This window comes from Pteronotus mesoamericanus, unplaced genomic scaffold (assembly GCF_021234165.1).
Source record: "Pteronotus mesoamericanus isolate MK-2021 breed Mesoamerican mustached bat unplaced genomic scaffold, CSHL_Meso_final contig_24, whole genome shotgun sequence".
Taxonomy (NCBI): Eukaryota; Metazoa; Chordata; class Mammalia; order Chiroptera; family Mormoopidae; genus Pteronotus; species Pteronotus mesoamericanus.
Genome location: NW_026555100.1, coordinates 10,289,951 through 10,308,808, shown reverse-complemented (window position 1 = coordinate 10,308,808; position 18,858 = coordinate 10,289,951). Strand labels below are relative to the sequence as shown.

Below are 18,858 nucleotides of genomic sequence, written 5' to 3'. Positions count from 1 at the left end.
ACATACTAGCAGACATTTGTACATATACGCAGAAATATAAAAATACAGATTTGATAACGTTGCTCATCTGAAAAAATAAATCAGTGACTTCTCACTGCTCTTGGAATAAATGTTTTTAATAAGTCTTACAAGGTTCTGTGTGAGCTGTTTCCAAACTCATTTCATACCAGTCTCTCCTTTCATTATACTCTAGCCATACTCACCTTCCTTTACATTCTCCAATGCTTGCTTCTCACACACTTGCTATTCCCTCCGCCTAAATCTTCCCCTCATCTTTGTCTAGTTCATTTCTACTCTCCTCCAGCAGGAAGCCTCTCTGATCTCCAAGACTAAGTTCTGTTCCCCTGTTACATGTTCTAAATATCCTAAACTTTCTCCTTTACAGTTCTCATAGTATTTCTCATAGTATGTAATTATAGTACTATTTGTGTACTGTACCGTAAGGGCCAACAGTGTACTGCTTACCACTTTGTACTGTACACCCTAGTAAGCCTAGTTCATACGAAGTGATCAGAAAAGAAATTCATTAAATGAACAAGATACTGTGCTAAGCATAATGCTGAACAAGGCAAAAGAATACCTATGTATGAATCAAGATAAAAAACTGCCCTCAACAGTTAAACCTCTGGGTTTAAATTTATTTTGGATCTACCTACTAAAATATCAAAAGAGCCCTGGCTAGTGTGGTTCAGTGGATTGAGTGCTGGCCTGTAAACCAAAAGGTTGCTGGTTCGATCCCCAGTCGGGGCACATGGCTGGCTTGCGGGCCATGTACCCAGCAGGGGGCATGTGAGAGGCAACCACACATTAATGTTTCTCTCCCTTTCTTTCTCCCTCCCTTCCCCTCTCTAAAAATAAATAAATAATATCTTTTAAAAAAATAAAGTAAAATATCAAAAGAGAAGGTGGCACCTTGGCCAGGTGGCTCAGTTGGCTGGAGCGTCATCCCATACACCAGAAGGTTGTGGGTTTGATTCCTGGTCAGAGCACACACTTGGGTTTTGGGTTTGATCCCCAGTTGGGGCACATATGGGAGACTACTGATTGATATTCCACTCTCACACTGATTTCTCTCTAAATCAATAAAAATATACTTGGATAAGGATGAAGGAAATAAAAAGGAGTTGGCAAAGTAACAATGACTACAGGGATGCCAGCCTCCCACTACCTATAGAAGTCTAAATTCCCTAGTATTAAATTGAAGAGCCTTTGTAACAGATTTGTCTTTAATTCAGTTTCAGCTGAAGTATGAGTATGTCTCCCTTTCTCTCACAATACCCATATAAAAAAACATGTCAATTCTCAAATAAACACAGTCATTCCGGATTCCACACCTTTACTATCTTCTTAGCCAGCCCTCTACATTTCCCCTAGCTACATGTTTCTAAACAATTCTGAATAAATTCTACGCATTTTTCAAGAATACCAATCCCCTCCTTACTGTTACTAATTCTACTGGCTGGAAATAATTACACTTTTTTCTTCATACCTCTAGCATTTTTACTTTTACCTTGACCAAAGTAGTAGTAGTATTTTCTCTGATCCACAGCTATTTATTTGAGTATCTGCCTCTTCCACTAGGTGCAATGGTCTTTCTAAAACTGTCTCTTAACTTTTTTGTTAGCCTAGTGTTTCATTCATGGGAGGCCTGACTAGACATTTAATGAATTAAAATAACGATATTTCTAGAGAAGCCACTGGAGCTTATTTTTTTTTAATGGTAAAAAACCAAACATATGGGAGATTCTTTACTAATCCAAGTTACAATCCTTAGCTGACAGATGAGGTAATTAAATGAAGAAGAAAAGAAAGCAATAAAGCTAATAGAAATCTTGGCCTTCTCTTCTTTCATTTAGAAAAAGTTTATCCATGAGATCAAATGAGACTGGGCAAGTTATAACTTTTCCCAGCTGTGAAGGAATAGCATTTAACAGACTAAAGTAAAAAGACAATTAAACAACAACAACAACAACAACATCAATTTCATTCAGGAAAACATACTACCAACATATCATTTGACAATGACACTATTCACAACAACAAAAAAAAATCAAATACCTACAGCAAAATCTCAAAGAAGTGTAAAACTCCATAGAAAACAATAAAATACTATTGAGAAAAATTAAAAGATTAAAATAAATGGAGGGCTATAGCAAGTTCAAGAACTAAAAGACTTGTAAAGACTTGCCTCAAACTGATTTATAAGAGAAAAGGCAATCCCAACCAAAATCCCAGTAGTTTGTGTGTCTGTGAAAACTGTCAGGCTCATTCTAAAATATGCATGGAAATAAAAAGAATCAAGAACCAGAACAATATTAAATAAGAAAAACAAATTTGGAGAACTTTTTGCTCAATTAAAGTATCAAGTAATAAAACCGAAAAGAAAAGGAAATAAAAACAATGCTTACCTTTAGAGAGTGCAAGTGAATGGTAGTAACCGCAAGCAACCTGTATTATCTGGATATCTGACAAACTTTTGATATTTCTAGAAAGTAAGAAGAGAGATCAGGATCAACTAATTTCATCTAATAAATGTATCCTAAATGCTACTTGTTATTTGTATCCTGAATATTATTTATTGACCACCTACTACGCACAAGTAGTTTCCTACCAGCCTAGCAATTACCTCAAATATCCCTCAGAGTGCTTTTACATTTTAGAAGTTTTCATTACCAAAATTTTAAAAAATCTTTAGCTTAACACATAAAACTTGCAATATATTTGTAAAACAAATGTACATGATCTAATTTGTCTAATACTGATGTTTGCCCTAGTTTAATATATTTTCTCTGTCAGACTCCTTAAGAACAAATAACATTCCTATCATGTGGTGCTACCAATTCACACATTATGAAATCTATTCCTTCAGCTATTCTTTGCTTTACATCTAAATCAGTGATACTCAATTTCTTAGGAAATTTAATCAATTCACAATTATTAGGATCACTGATGTGTTCAATCTATTTGTCATCTTGTGTTTCTCCCTTGTATTTTTAGTTTCTTTTTTTCTCCCATTTCTGATTTTTCCGTAACTGCAATGTGATTCTAAAGGCTAATTTTAAAAATATTACAAAAATCAAGTAACTATAACATCAAATATCCTAGGTTCTTCTTAAGTAGTTTCCTTTACCTGATCATTCTACTGTTTTTACCGAATGAACGTTTAAAAAAAAAAAAGTGAGAAAGAAACATAATGTTTCTTATTTCCCTTTACCTGATACTGCCACCTGACCTGATTCTGCCAAATGAAAGTCCGGAGCAAGTTCTGACCAGAGAGTCGATACTCATGGTTTTCGGGAAGCAGCTTCAGCAAATCAAATTTTGAGCAGGAGAAAGATGAGTTACTCTAATCCCATATTATTGTATTAAAAATACTTTTATTTAGTGGATTTATGTTCTCAACTACAAAACCTAAAAGCTGTACTGCTACAATTTAGCAGAATCCAACAAGTTAGAAGGATCCAATTTACCCTCAGATTTTAAAAAGTAGCAAATACCATTTTTCTGCAATTAGCAAAATCAAACATCAGCAATGCAAAAACAGGAATTAATGAAGTACAATTTGCCAGACCAAATAAAACATCTCAAAAACTACATTCTCATAACATCCTATGTTTTTTCCTTCACAGTATTTATCGCTATTAATTACTGGTATACTTATTCATTTATTACCAGTGTACTACTAAACAATAAGCTCTCTGAAGGCAGACTATGTGTCTTACATCCATGGAATCTCTAGCAACTACCATAGTGCCTTGCAGAAAAGTATGTAATGAATACACTGTTAAAGGATAAGTGAAAACTGTGAAGTCTTTGACGCTTTTGTATTACAACTATTGTAATATATATTTAAAACTGAGTAAAATTAAGAAAATGAATTTTACTTTTGACCAAGATGTTTAATTTCTATAAACAGAAATCAGCTGTTCTCACAAGGATCATATCACACCTTCCTGTCATAATATTTATCGCATATGTCCAATAAATAGAACTTTAAAGTAATAAACTACAGCCCTGGCTGGTGTGGCTCAATGGACTGAGTGTCAACCTGCAATCTAAGGGTTGCAGGTTTATTCCCTGTCAGGGCACATGCCTCAGTTGTGGACCAGGTCCCCAGTAGGGGTCGCACAAGAGGCAACCACACACTGATGTTTCCCTCTCTCCCTCCCTTCCTCTCTCTCTAAAAATAAATAAATACAATCTTTTTAAAAAAATAAAAATGAACTACAACTTTATTACAAACAATTATTTTTCTAAGTTTGCATGAAAACATTCATTTCAACTTACATCAAACTAAAAGATAGTAAAATCAGGCTTAACTTTTGCTTTAAATAAAGGTGTAACATATATCCTATATAAAAAGAAATAACTAGCCAAAAATTCAGATCTACAGAGAAAACTAATATTGTATAATTTCAGTCTTTCTCCAAGAAGTAATGATTTCAAAACATAACAAAATTAGAAATAGAGAAAGATTATCAAACTGATAAGAGTTTCAAGTAATCTATTTACCATTAATTTTACATTCTTCTTTAATTTTAAAGTACCACTTAATTTATATACTCTTATCTTTTGGTAGAAAAATGAATTCTGTTCTTAAGAAAATACAGTCTAATGTGAATGTTTAATTTACATTTTTGATTATTAGGAAAATCATATACAGTAATTTTAAAAAACCTGTTCAAATATATTTGAGTGTCCTCCTGTCTTCTATACATGCTTTATTCAAAATGTATGTGCAATTTAAAAAGCTTGCTGACATCTCTAAGAATCTAGAAAAAGCCCTGCATCTAAAAAATGATATGGTACTGAAATTTAAAAAGAAAAAAATTACTGGCAGTCTTTCATAAAAATATATTTTTACTGAAATACTAAACTGCCTTTAAAACATGAAAATACGAGTAAAAACTAGGTATATGTCACAATAAATCAGATCAGTCCAAGAAAAATGAATGAGCCTAAACAAGAAAAATGACTACAGCTTAAAGTTAATAATAGATGTTCATCAAATATCAAAACAATGAATTTTAAAGCAAAAGGACTCATGTAAAATCTTTCAGGTCCCCATCCAGGTTCATAAAATAGTAAAGTCACAAATACATAGTTTATTATTGGGCAACCTTCAAATAAATTGTCATATAAAATTCTGCTCTAAGTTACCTTTCTTTCCCATTTACTAATCATCTATTGATTACTGACTGAAGTTCCTTATACCAAAAGTGAACAGAAACAAAAATGTAAATATGATAATTAAGGAGAACAGTGGAATACAAACTAGAAAGCTCTGCCATGAATCACGGTTTTGAGAATCTTAAAAATTCTAACACATAAATCCCTTTTGAACCCTAAAATCACAAAATTTTTAAAATCTTAAATTAAAAACCCCATTCTAGAACAATTCCTTGTGGGAGAAAATAAAACCAATAGAGGATATGACAAAGGTGAGGTCACTATGTTTCTATGAATGCTTTGTATTATTCTAGCCAATAACCATTTTGGTTGCAAATTACTCTTTTCTGAAAGAAATAAAAATTGAAATGACTAAAAATTCAATTTACTTAGCTTAAGGAAAAAGTTTTTCCCAACAGCACCATCATTAAGAGGTATTTAAGGCGCAATGGGAATGCTGTTTGTTTCACCACCTCAAGTATTATATTTGTTATCACAAGAAGAAACAAGGAAAAAGAAATTTGTTGAGTTTTGTGAAATTCGGTTATAAGTTCAATAAAAAAAATAGGTGATTGTGATGTATTCAAAAGTCTCAACAGATAGTTCATTACTAAAACAAATATGAAATGTCAAACTAAAGATTAAAAACTACTTTTAGTATGTACAACGTAGTGAAGGTTGTAAGATTAAAGGAGCTATCTTTCCTAGTTTAAAAAAACAAAACTCATTTCTGACAATGATAAGAGATCCTGTTCTGAAATATATTAGTTCCTGGGCTCCATTTTTAAAATCTTAGTAGTTACACTGTATTTCTTAAACTGAGACAAACTATCAATTTGAAATTAAAAATACCTAAACATGTTTAAAAAGTGCTACCTGAAATAAATCTTAAAATTAGCTTAATTCCTTGGTTCCCTGGAGAGCTCTCTTTGTCCCTATGACTATTACTAGGAAGAAAGATCAAGAGTTTAAGGGGACAAGAATTTGGATAATTTTAAAAACTAAGCATGAGTTAGTGTATTATTTATCTAAAAGAAACTGGACATTTTTCTTTAAATATTTATATTTTTGCCTAGATATGTTCATGCTTTTATAATTTTTAATATTAAAACAGTGACTGTGCCCTATGTAAATCTACAACATTAATAAAGCATTGTTTGTTTTTTAATTTTTAAATAATTCTATGATGAATTTAATGGTTAATATAAATCATGATCATTGCTACATAAAAAAGTGGAAAGTGACTGAATTCTTTTTTCACTAAGCATGTGGAACTTTTTTTTGCATGTGGAACTTCCATATTTAATCAAAACAATAAAGACTAAAAATACAAGCTGGGGAAACATACAACCAACCAATATTTAATAAATATGTTAATAGCCGGGCTATTCAAGATATGTGGGGGGAAACAAAGTGTACAAAAAAGAGCACTGGACTCAAAGGTAAGAATCTAATTAAATCTTAAGAACTCAAAGAGGAGAAATAATTAGCTGTCAACTCTTATAGGCTCACAGTATACAAAATAATTTAATAGTAAATTTATGACAAAAGATTATTGAAGACCTCTTTTGGTCACCTTTGTTACCTGGGTACTCTGATACATTCCTCTGATCCTAGCAGGCCAAGTTGTCCATCAGAATCGAGACCCCAAGCATACACCTGGCCCTTGTCATTTAGTGCTAATGTATGAGCTTCTCCACATGAAACAGCTACAATATTTTGAGCATCCAGGGCGACAACCTGCTCTACAGAAATCAGGAAGAGAGACATTATATTCTAGTTTTGAACTACCAATGAGAATAAAACACAATCTTCATCTTGCATAAAAAAGCTAAGGAAATACTGAAATACGAACTAGGTACAACTTCAGTTATTCTGAAAAATCTAACAAATATGTTCCATACAAAATTTTCATTGTTGTAAATACAGATATACATCATAGGGAATAATCAACTCAGAATATTAAATAACTTGAACATCTGGAGGATGGTTTTAAGGGTTTATAAAGATTCTCTTAGAAAGTGCTCTTCATCAAAGCCGTTACCAATATAAGAGAGTCTAGCTAAAAAGGAAATCACTTAAATAACCTGTGCTGTTTGTTTTTTAATAATAAAATCATAATTGACACATACATTACCACAGAGCTACGACTATGAAGTGATTCTGAACTTAATGAAATACTAATCTGAACTGACATTACTGATAGGAAAAAAATTTTTTAGAGGGCTCATAAATACAGCATCTACTGGATATGCTGAGGAGAGAACTGAAAGGCAGTGTAACCATAAGAAATGGGTTTCATGTTGTGGACTGCCATTTTGACAAAGATATAAAAGCTTCACATGTAGTTAAAACATTCTCAAGTATTACACCAGGAATTCTAAATATTGGCCTTTCATAAGACTGCCATAACCACTGGCAAATCAATAAAGAAAGTGAAATTGTTCCTTAATCTTAGGGTGTGCAATGTCTATCAGTTTTTTACTAATACCACTACAAGTTTTACTTTTAAGATGCCATTTAAAATTAATTTTTTAGCTTATTAAGAAAGCTGTAATTTCTGTCTTCAATAAACTGAAAGCCTCGTGTTTAAGTGTTGGTAAAACTAAAACAATCAGGGTTTCTTCAGACACATATTTTAGCTCTGTGTACAAATGCAAATATTCAATAAGGAAACAGATTGCATCAAGGAGATTTAAATCCTTATGTATGGAGAAATTCAAATTATTTCTCGATTACTAACCTTCATTTTGGGGTGGGAGGTTAGCCCTAGATAGCCTCTAGGAATCTGTACAACTCTAATGACATTTTAAGTACTTACCTTAAAGTACTATATGAATTAATAACAAGAAGCTGTTGAATAGTACATAGAAGTTCATTATACTAATCTCTCACTTTTTATATGTATGTTTTTTATAAAATTATTTTGCAAAAACATATAAAAACAAAAAATGAAAACAGGATATAACAAATTGTCCTCACAAAAATTAAGGCAAAGGACTTAGAAGCATCCCATCATTTGTTTGTATCAAAACATTCCAAGAAATCTTAATTAAGGAAGAAATAAAACACACAGAAGTACTGTAGTCTCTCACAGAGGCCCCAGAAATAAGTCAATTTTTCTCCAAAACAATCCTCAAGGAAAACTAGTAAAAAGCAGCAAAATGTCAAAACAACAACAGGCATGAGTAAGACTGGCTGGTTAAACAATAACAAATGAGAGTACCTGAATTAGATAGCAATAACTGTAAAATTAAAGGGATCAAGAATCAAAAAAACAAATAAACAATCATTCATACTAAACAATATTTAGTAAATATACTTCTTGTGCTCCAAGCTCTAGAGACAGAAAGATAAAGAAAACAGAGTTCTAGCCCTCAAAAAGTTTACAGCCTAGAGAAAAACAGTAGGATAAAGACTGTGATTAAATTGCTAAGATAAAGATATACAAAAAGGACACAGGAATTATTAAAGCCTTGAAAGAAACAAAGAATTTTGGAAGACACTGACACTTAAGGTAAGTCCTGAGGTAAGGAAGGAGGAAGAGATTCCATATACCCATTTCAGAAAACTCAATTTGTTATAGCAAAAGAAACTAACTAAAAGTAGTGAAAAGACTGATATAATATTGCATGTCAACTATAATTGAAAAACTGAAACAAAAAATAAAGGTGATCCAGAGGAAGAATTAACCTACTCTGAATAATTCAATCACAGATAAATTTGATTTTGAAACTTAAAGTTTCTAGTTCATACTTACATTATTATTTCCATGCCAAAGGGTTAAAAAATGGCAAAAAAAAAATTTACAAAAAAAATTGGCCTAGGACACAATTCTCTCACAATCTTTAAAAAATAAGCAAAAAAAAAAGCTTTTTAGAGAGAAATTTGGTAATATGTATTACAATTCTAAACAGGTATGCCCTGTGACCCAGAAAGTTTGCTTTTAAGAATTTATTATACACTGTAAAACAATGTTTATTACATCATAGTTTATAATTAGAAAAAAACAACAACAATAAATAACCTGATTTCCATGAATGGATAAATGAATTATGGAATATTCATGTAATAAAAATCAATGCTTCTATCAGAATGTCTATATAGTAACATGAAAAGATAAACATATTAAATAAGAAGCAAACCACAGACCTCTATGTAAATGTGTATAAAATTATGTCTTTTAACACAGGTGTAAAAGACATGAAAACATAAACAGTAGTAGCCATCTTTAGAATGTAGGGGGAAAAGTATCTTCTGCTTTTTAAATCACACATTTCTACAGCTTTAAAAAAAATCATAAAGTACATGTATTATTTTGGTAATCAGAAAAAAAATAAAAGAATTTTTTAAGGTATAGAAAGCCCCTGTCTTATAAAATGACCCTGAACCTCACAAGAACAAATGTCCTGTTTCCCAAATCAAAACACTAGGGAAATAATTAACTTGGAGTGATAGTTTCTAACTGAGGAAACAGGCTATAGTCAGGTACTGTTTATCTTTAAAATGTGATGTATAGTTAAATTAAATGCTGCCCACAAACATTTATCCTGAACTTTCTGGTACTAATAAATCAAGAGAACTAAACAAGACAAGACAGGTGAAGGGTACAGATAAATTTCTGATATCCAGATTTAAAACTCGAATGAATTTTTCTATAAAAAATGTTACACAGGTCAGTTAAATATAATTATTACTAAAATATTATACTTAGGTATAATGTGTTTTAAAGGAAATTTGTTTGAAAACTTATTTATGATATATAGTAATATTTCCATAAGTAAAGAAAAAAATTAAAGTTTTTCAAAACATAACTCATTCATAAATCAGTAACTCCCTGGTTTAACAGTACAATTACCAGGTGTAATTCAAATCCACAATCAATCTTAACTCTTAATGCAGTCTATCAGTTTAATGAAGTCCTACATATATTGTTAATTTTAAAACAATGAATTCTAACAAAGTTTAAATGACTTTCAATGTTTTATATAGAAAACAAAAATTTCTGTTGATGTTTTATGTTCAAGTTATAGGGTCTAAAAAACAATATCATTATGAACATCAACAAACACCAGTCATGTTGATAATAACTCTAAAACTAAGAAATATACTTTAAATAGCTAATTTAAAGAGGCACTATTTCAGTTCCTTAGTTATTCTGCCAGAGCTTAAGTTTCAAAATCCTCTGTCCTACCATGCCATACTAGTTGCTATAAATGTTTTCTCTTTCTTTCTTTCTGAATAACTCTACACTCTAAAAAGAGCAATATGAAGTGCACTTAAAATTCACCTCTAAAAATTTAATGTTAACGAGAGCATCTCATGATATTAAAGAGGTACTATGTACTCCATTCTTGTTTTAAAATGTCACATAGCCCCTATATATGCAGGAAAAAAGACTGAAAAAATGAATACTTAATTGTCAACTCTGGATATCCACAAGTGGTTTTTTTCCCTTTTATTGTTGTTTAAACAACTGAATGAGTATTTAATGCATTTTATTTTTCTGACTTTTGAAAGATGACATTAACCTCTTGAAAGTAGTGAATACGAGCAAGAATGAATCCTCAATATAATAGCAGGGTTCTTGTTCTGGGTGTTGTTTTTTTATTTAAGATTCTGTATTCATATTTCACACTCATTCATCACAGGGCCAATTATAATAATGTATTTTCTGTATTCTTAATGCCCTGAATTTAGGGTGGGGAAGGGGAAGGAGGACGCGCTTATAGAGCACAGGAGAGATGGCCCCTTCCAGGGCTAACTCAATTCCTAAAGATAACAACTTGCCTACTATCACACTTTTCATATGCAAACCAAAAATCCAGAGTTTATACCAGCAACTACGTCCTCATCTAACTCTCACACACCAAGCCAGTATCTCCCCTAACCTAAATCATCCCAGGGCCAAGTACTAGGAAACTATAAACCAACCCTCTAACTCAAAACCTGCAGGAATTAAACTAGACAATCCTGAACTGTTTATTCTGCCCAGTCTTGTCTTCCCTAGGAAACTACAATAAATGTCATAAGCTAAGATCTACCCTGCCCTCTTGCCTTTTGCCTCCTGACTACCCTAGTGTCTTCCCCTGCAGCCCTGTGTGGTATGTGGTCACCCCTCTCTCTGGGATCTCTAGGAAGCTTCTTCCAAGCTTCATTCTTTTTTCCTATTATGACCACATCAACTTTACTATATCATCTCCAGCATGTTATATTCTTAGAACAATTTCAAATACTAAATTTTTGGTTATAATAATGGTCATCAAGCTCACTGAGACAAAAGTCTTTAATTTTCTTCCCTTCCTATGGCACATCCAATAACATACACTGACCATGTATGCATTTGATAAAACCCTCTGTGTTCCTTCTGTGTACACCATAGTGTCATCACTATAGTGTTGAAATATATAAGGTTTCTACCCACCAAAAGCTAACATGGTAAAGAAAATTTTTATCCAAATAATTATATAAAATAAGACAGCAAATCAACTTATTGAATGACAGGTAACTGTACTTGGTACTACACAAAACATGCAACTTGAGTTCTTACAACAGTGACTAAGGAGGTGTAAGAGAATGGTACTTCAGCTGGACAAACTCGAAAAAGAAAAGGAAATATGACTTAGAAAAATTAATCCTGAACAAGGAAGATGGATTTAAACAGGAAGATCAGTTAGAAAGTTATTGCCACAGCTTTTACACACATCAGTAATGGTCTAACTAGAATAAAAAAATAATTATTTTAGATTAATATATGAGGCAACAATTGGCCCAAGGGTTTAAAGTAACTAGCTGAAGGTCACATATTTAGCTATTTGCAAAGGAAATGAAACACAAGAGTTACTAAGAAAAGAACCATTAAGATTAGGCAACTGAATCAATGTTGGTGCTATGGGGTAAAAAGCAGACCCTAAGATGAACCTAAGGTGTGAACATAAGCGAACTTGAGAAGCATTAATATACAAGGACAAAGAGTTGTTTCTGCCATTTTAGAGAGACTGAGATAGCTAACTTACAGTACAATGGTTCCCATTTAAAATGTTCCTTTTTTGTTCTTGACATTTTATCAGTTCTATAATTTCAGAAATGTCTTTCTTTTTTTTTAATCCTCACCCAAGGACATTTTTTTTTCCATTGCTTTATAGAGAGAGGGAAGGGAGAGAGAAAGAAAGAGAAAAAGAAACATCGATGTGAGACAGAAACACCAATTGGTTGCCTCCCACATGTGCCTCTACTGGGGATTGAATCCGCAACCCAGGTATGTGCCCCCGCCAGAAATTGAACCTGCAACCCCTCTGCGCACGGGATGATGTTCCAACCGAGCCACACCGGCCAGGGCTATTTGTCTTTCTTGATATATTGGTTTCTCCCACAGTCAAGCACTATATACGTAGTGCATGTTCTGTTTATTCACAACATATTTATATACTAAGCAAATATATTTAGGCACTGTTGTTAAAATAACTACAACCATAAAATGAGAGATATAATCAAACATATTTTTTTGAGAGGGGCAGGATTTTAAAGTACAAATAACTACAATTTATTCAAGCACCTATCATTCTCAATATACAGTACACAAAATACACCTTCTGATACAGACTGAATGTCTGTGCTCTCCCATAATTCAAAATTTATAACCCCATAATGTGATAGTATTAGGAGGTGGGTTTTGAGGGGGATTAGATCATGAGGGTAGAATCCTCATGAATGAGACTGGTGCCTTTTCCCAGAAAACTCCCTCAGCCTTTCTGCTATGTGAAGACACAATGAGAAAGAAGATGGCCTTTTATGAACGAGGAAAGGGGTCCTCACCAGACACCAAATCTGCTAACACGTTGATCTTGGACACCCCCAAATCTCAAGAACTGTGAGAAATATATGTTGGTTACTTAAGCTACCTCAACTATAGTAATTTTGTCATAGCAGCCTGAATAGACTAAGACTCCTTTAATTATTTATCATTAAATAATTGTTTTGAAAATAATGAATCTGACTTCCATTATTTATGAGCTCCTCAGAACAAAAAAAGGCATATGTAATTTTTATTTTTTTCTGTATCATTATATCTTTAAAGGAATCCAATTCACTTTATATCTTGCTCTAATATAGCATTACCTCTAAGCGTGACAAACATACATTTTTTTGGCATAATTTTTTAATACCAGCTTCAACAATTTTGGCATAATAATTGAAGACTGAAGTTAAAGAAGTACTTTCATGCTTGAGGACAATGTCTGGGACATGGTGGGAAGATATTCAATTTTTGGATTAAATACCTGAATTTCAGTTGTAAATGGAAAGATGTGTTATCTACCTGAAGGCAAATATACAAACACATATTACCCACTTTAGTGTAAGGCAGACCTAAAATTAAATTCCCATTCTAATATTAATAGCTTTTTTTCTTTTAAGCAAATATTAACTGAGTACTCATCACATGCCAGGCATTGTTCTATGCACTTCAGGTGTTACCTCACTTAATCCTTACTACTACTCTAGAAGTTTGGCATGATTGCCCTAATTTTACAGAAGAAAAAACAGGAAAAGAGTGACTAAGCAATGTGCCAAGGTAACAGCTAAAAAGTAAAAGAGCTAGACTTTGTATCCAAACGATTTATTTCCAGACACTACCCCTTTAAATATATATATATATATTTACATTGCTATATATATATATATGTTATCATATATATTTTTAAAAAACTATGCAGTGAAAAATCTGTGTCTACCATCCACTTCCCTACCAATGGAGTTCTCATTTCTTATCCTACTTCTGCACCAAGAGTAACCACTGTTATTTGTTGTATGTATCCTTCCAGATAATTTTATGCATCTATAAGCAAACACAAATGTGTGCATGTGTGTGTATGTGTGTGTATTTTAATCCAAAATATAGTTTTCTATGCAATGTTTTATACCTTGTTCTATATGTGCTAGTTGATAAATACTTGGGATCAACTGTGAGAAGCAATTTAAACTCTAGTGTATTTTAATCACCCCATACTTAAAAAAAAAATCACAAACTTCTTCAAAAAAAAAACAGATAAAGTGTCTAAACTTTCCTCTAATTGTTTTCAGATGTTTCTAATTCTGCTCCTTAGGCCCTCTTACAGCCTGGCCTGTACCTTCCCCACTCCCATTTCCTTATCAGGAAGAGACAGCAGTATCTCAGATGACACATTTCCCAGGAGCTCTTGTCTACACGCCAGCACATATACAATTTATAGTTATAATTATTTCAGCTATTAGTGGAATTAAAAGCAACTTCTATGTGATTGTATCTTGTGTGTTCAAAAGCTCTGTGTCCAGTAAACCCTGGGAGTCATAAAGTCAAACATAACTAAATATAGGTTTGTGTCCATTAGGCAAGAATATGAAATGAACCTATTAATAAAATTCAAAGAAGAAGGCTAAAAGATGATACCTGGCAAATAAATGTCTTAAATTTATCTATATATAAAAATTCAAGTTTATAAAACAGGCAAAATAAAGTGGACAACCATTTAGGTTACCTTAAATTTACAAAGGTGTTCTATTACCAGGTACTTTAAAGTCTCCCAAAAGTATAAAATTGGTATTGTTAATGGTTATTAATTACTTGATAGGTTGGAACCAAGGAGTAATTTATGGTTGGAATGTTAGCCTACTTTGAAGATAAAACAAAACTAGAAATAAAACATTTCATGCCTTTAGCCCTGATCTTTCTCCCCACTTACAGTACTGAAGTTCTTACTGATCAATGAGTATTGTCATCAAGTTCACCTCACAAAATCTTGTCTTCTCCTAAAACAAAATAGTTCACATTCCTCTTCTTCCTAGATTCCCTTTTTCTACTAATTACTAAGTCAACCTAGGATTACACCTGGTTCTTCCCTTTACCCTCATCATTCACATCCATCTGGTTACCAAAACCTGTCCATTTTTTCTGCCTCCATGATCTCTCCTTGATCTACCTGCTCCCTTCTTGTTTTAAAGCAATGCTATTATAACCTTATTAATTTACCTCCAAATTCTCTCCCCTGCTTTATAAAAGCCTGATAATTCCTATTACAAACTATCAGTGTCTATCCATCAAATTAAATTCACACTCCTTAATTTAATTAATTCTATAATGTGACCTCACTTTTACCTTTCTAACCTTCTTGCTCACTATTCTCAGAAATTTCAGGTAACTGGACTACCATTCCCTTAAAAGGCCTCAATTTTGGCAAGTGCCATTTGAGATGCTTTCCCTATGAGGCACTCTTATTCATTCTTTCCTCCTTGAAATACATATCCTTCCAGCTCACATGCTTTCTTGCCTATAGAAACTCACCTATAATCCATTCCATCCCAAATGGTTACAATCTTCATCTCTACACAGCACTGTTTATGCATCTCATAAGACTTAGCACATTTTATATTTATATACCTATTTGTGCACTTGTTTTATCTTCCCTTCTAAATCTTTAAATATTCATCACATTACACTCAAAAGTTTGTCAAATATATACATTTTTTTAAACTTTCATTTGCAAATATCTTCCTATGGGCTTATCAAATTTGTGAAGTGAGTCACAGCTGTGTTTAAAATTTTTAAATAAAATTTATCTATCATTCCTTCCATAGTTGCTAAAATTAAAGATGTTCTTTTTCCTAAAGAAATAGACACATACAAATAAAGACTAAATTTATGTATATGTTCATTACTTATAACAAAACACTATTTATAACAAAAATCTTGAAATAAATTCCAAAAAAAGAGAACACAAATAAATTTTGGTACATTCTTTTGCTTTAATTTATTTTTTTTTTTTTAATCCTCACCTGAGGTTATGAGAGAGACAGAGAGGAGAGGGAGAGAGACAGGGAGAAGGAAAAGAAAGGGAAAGAGAGAGAAACATCGATAGGTTGCCTCCTGTGTGCACCCTGACCGGGGATTGAACCCATAATCAAGGCATGTACCCTGACCGGGAATTGAACCTCAGCCTTTTGGTGTATTGGTCAATGCTGCAACCAACTGAGCAACCCGACCAGGGCAAATATTGGTATATTTAAATAATCAAAAGTTAAATTATCATTAAATAATATTCCTAAACAGTTAAAAACAGGGAAAATACTGAACTTTTATTCAGTTATTACTGAAAAAAAGTTGAGATGCAAGAATATACTTCTAGTCTGTAATCAAACACTGATGAGTATAGAAAAAAATATCAAATGACAACAGCATTTATTTATGTATATTGGCATGCATCAAGATTGATTTTTACTTTTCTTATTCTCAAATTCTCTACCAAAAATACGTAATACTTTTACAACTAGAAAAAAACTAAAACTGTGTTATTTCAGAATAGTATGATACCTGCAAAGGAATGAGACTAAACTTTAATATTAAAAAAGAAATAATTAGAATATTTAAAAATGTGAAAAACATATTACTAAGGAATTCTAAAATGTTTTACTTATGATCAAGAAAGGCTAAACTAAAATTCTGCCATGCTATCACTAAAGAAAAAAAGGTAATTTCAGGTAAATAAAATATTATAGTTTAAAGACTAAGCCTCCAAAATTCAAGAAGTTTCCCTCTTAACAAAAACAACTCCAACAATACAATTGTACACAGCACAGACTTTCCTGAAGGTAATTAACACAGTCTGTTAAGATATAAAACTAATTACTGTCTTTTAAATTCCATCAACATGAAAAAAATACACAGAAGCTGAAAAGAGTTAAACCGTGGGCTCTGATACAGTCTCTTCATTAATGCTTCCCCACATTTCTACTTACTAACACAATTTTAATAAAAAAAAAAAACCCCAAAACAAACCTTATAACATTATCTGAATACATTTCCTCTATTAGATTTTCTTTAATAGGTATCCCAAAGTACCTGATATGCTTTATACTAGTTTAGGAAAATCAAGTTATCTATGAAGTGAGAACTTATGTATTCAAAACAATTTTAAAAATCCATGGGGCTTGTGAGAAATGATCTTCAACAGCGCTACATTTGTAGAGAGTATCAGGGGCACAGAACCCTAAGAATACTTACTAAGGAGATGACAGAAACTAGACCACTAGGCTGTCATGTGCAACAAGAATCCTTAATAAAGGCCCAAACTGTGAAACTGAAATCTATCATCTCCTGGTTCTTTCAAGGAATGCATATGGCTCACTTCCAATCAGATACAAACACCAACATACCAAACACAAAGAGGAAAATAATTGCTTCCAAATCCTTTTTAAAAGCTTGTATTTGTAAAACTGCTCAGACTAAACACCTACTGCTATTACTGTTTTCTCTGCGGGTTAAAGGTTTTATAAAGCCTTCACCAATCCAATGCATTCTACAGAGAGATGTAAAGCAGACTTGATACAACATAACTAATCCAAGCTCCAAATTTAGCTACCAAATCAATAATATCTGGCAGTTTACCCTGGACCTTAGACATTAGACACTAGCAGAGCATTAGATAATAAAAGGATACAGAATATGACATAAAACAGAGGAAAGAAAATACTGGGTGTTATTATAAAAAGTATTTGTTTAAATATTCTTTATATCCCACAAGGGTATAATGAAGTACCAAAGTGGTATCACAATGCAGGATCTTGGTTAAAATAATTATTTCAATAAGCCATCACATAGGATGGCAAAGAAACAATCTGTGCATCAGTATTTGATCTGCCTCAAATAGAAGATATTACTGTAAATAATTCTAAGCATAAGCACAATTTAGTGAATAAGGTAGGAGACTGGTAGACTTAAATTTTCTGATTCAATTTATAGTTGTTCACCAGTCACCTGCTATTTTGACAAGTTACTTACCAACTTGTGCTGCCATTTCTCCGTAAATTTATCCCCTAAGATGAGGATAATTCTTGCAAATTGTGTCGCAAGCATTTTGAAAGGAACCATGAGTTATTGTGTAATGCTCTTGAAATTCCTCAGATGTAGGGTCCTACACAAAGTAAAGTATTATTATACATTTCTCTAACAGTAGTCATCTGTTTGTATCATGATTTTTGTTCCTACCCTTGACACTGTGGGTTTTGGGCACTAACTTTTCTCAAAGTGTCCAAAGCAAGCCTCCATTCCTGACTCAAGTAATTCTTTTTTTCAAGTCTTCATGTATCATCCATATCTTTCTCTTCCTTAGAAGGTACAGTTAAAATTAGGATTTATAAAACATAATGAGCTTCTTTGGTATTACGTGCTTTTTTGGTTCAATAAGAAATATGTGGAATAATTTGGTACTTTTAATCCACTCTTAAGCGAATAATTTTATTTTCCATATTTATACATGTATTTTCCTACATTACTTTTTAAATTTCATAGGTTTTTAAGGAGTTCACTAACAGATTTATGTTTTATGTGCAAAGAGAGCAGGTGAGAAAATGAAGCAGGAAAGGCAAGCAAGTAATTACTGCTATATGATCAAAATACTCTATTGGTTGTGACTCAACAGTAGAAATTATGATTCTGCACTACAGGAAACAGAATTAATGCTCATAATCTTTATACCTTCTATAGAAGAACTGAGTACAAGCTACAGTAAATTTTATCACAACTATTCCAAATTCTATTGCTGGCTTTGCTAATAATCAACTTAGCCTTTGGTTCAAGAATGAAATATATATATTTAAATTTTTAGTTGGTGTTGGTGCAATATTACATATTTAAAATAGAACCCTCAACCTTCTTAT

The 18,858-nt window shown here is 32.3% G+C and overlaps 1 protein-coding gene across 2 annotated transcripts in view; it reads right to left on the bottom strand.

Annotated features, from left to right (window-relative positions):
• The window catches only part of HERC4 (HECT and RLD domain containing E3 ubiquitin protein ligase 4), a 128,778-nt gene that overhangs the window by 103,588 nt on the left and 6,332 nt on the right, over positions 1-18,858 (bottom strand). For both annotated transcript variants that reach the window (XM_054572711.1, XM_054572712.1), the window contains exons 4-5: positions 6,755-6,914; positions 2,409-2,485 (exon numbers count right to left, since the gene is read on the bottom strand). In XM_054572711.1, the coding sequence (XP_054428686.1) occupies positions 2,409-2,485; positions 6,755-6,914 (237 nt within the window). The remainder of the gene's footprint in view (positions 1-2,408; positions 2,486-6,754; positions 6,915-18,858) is intronic.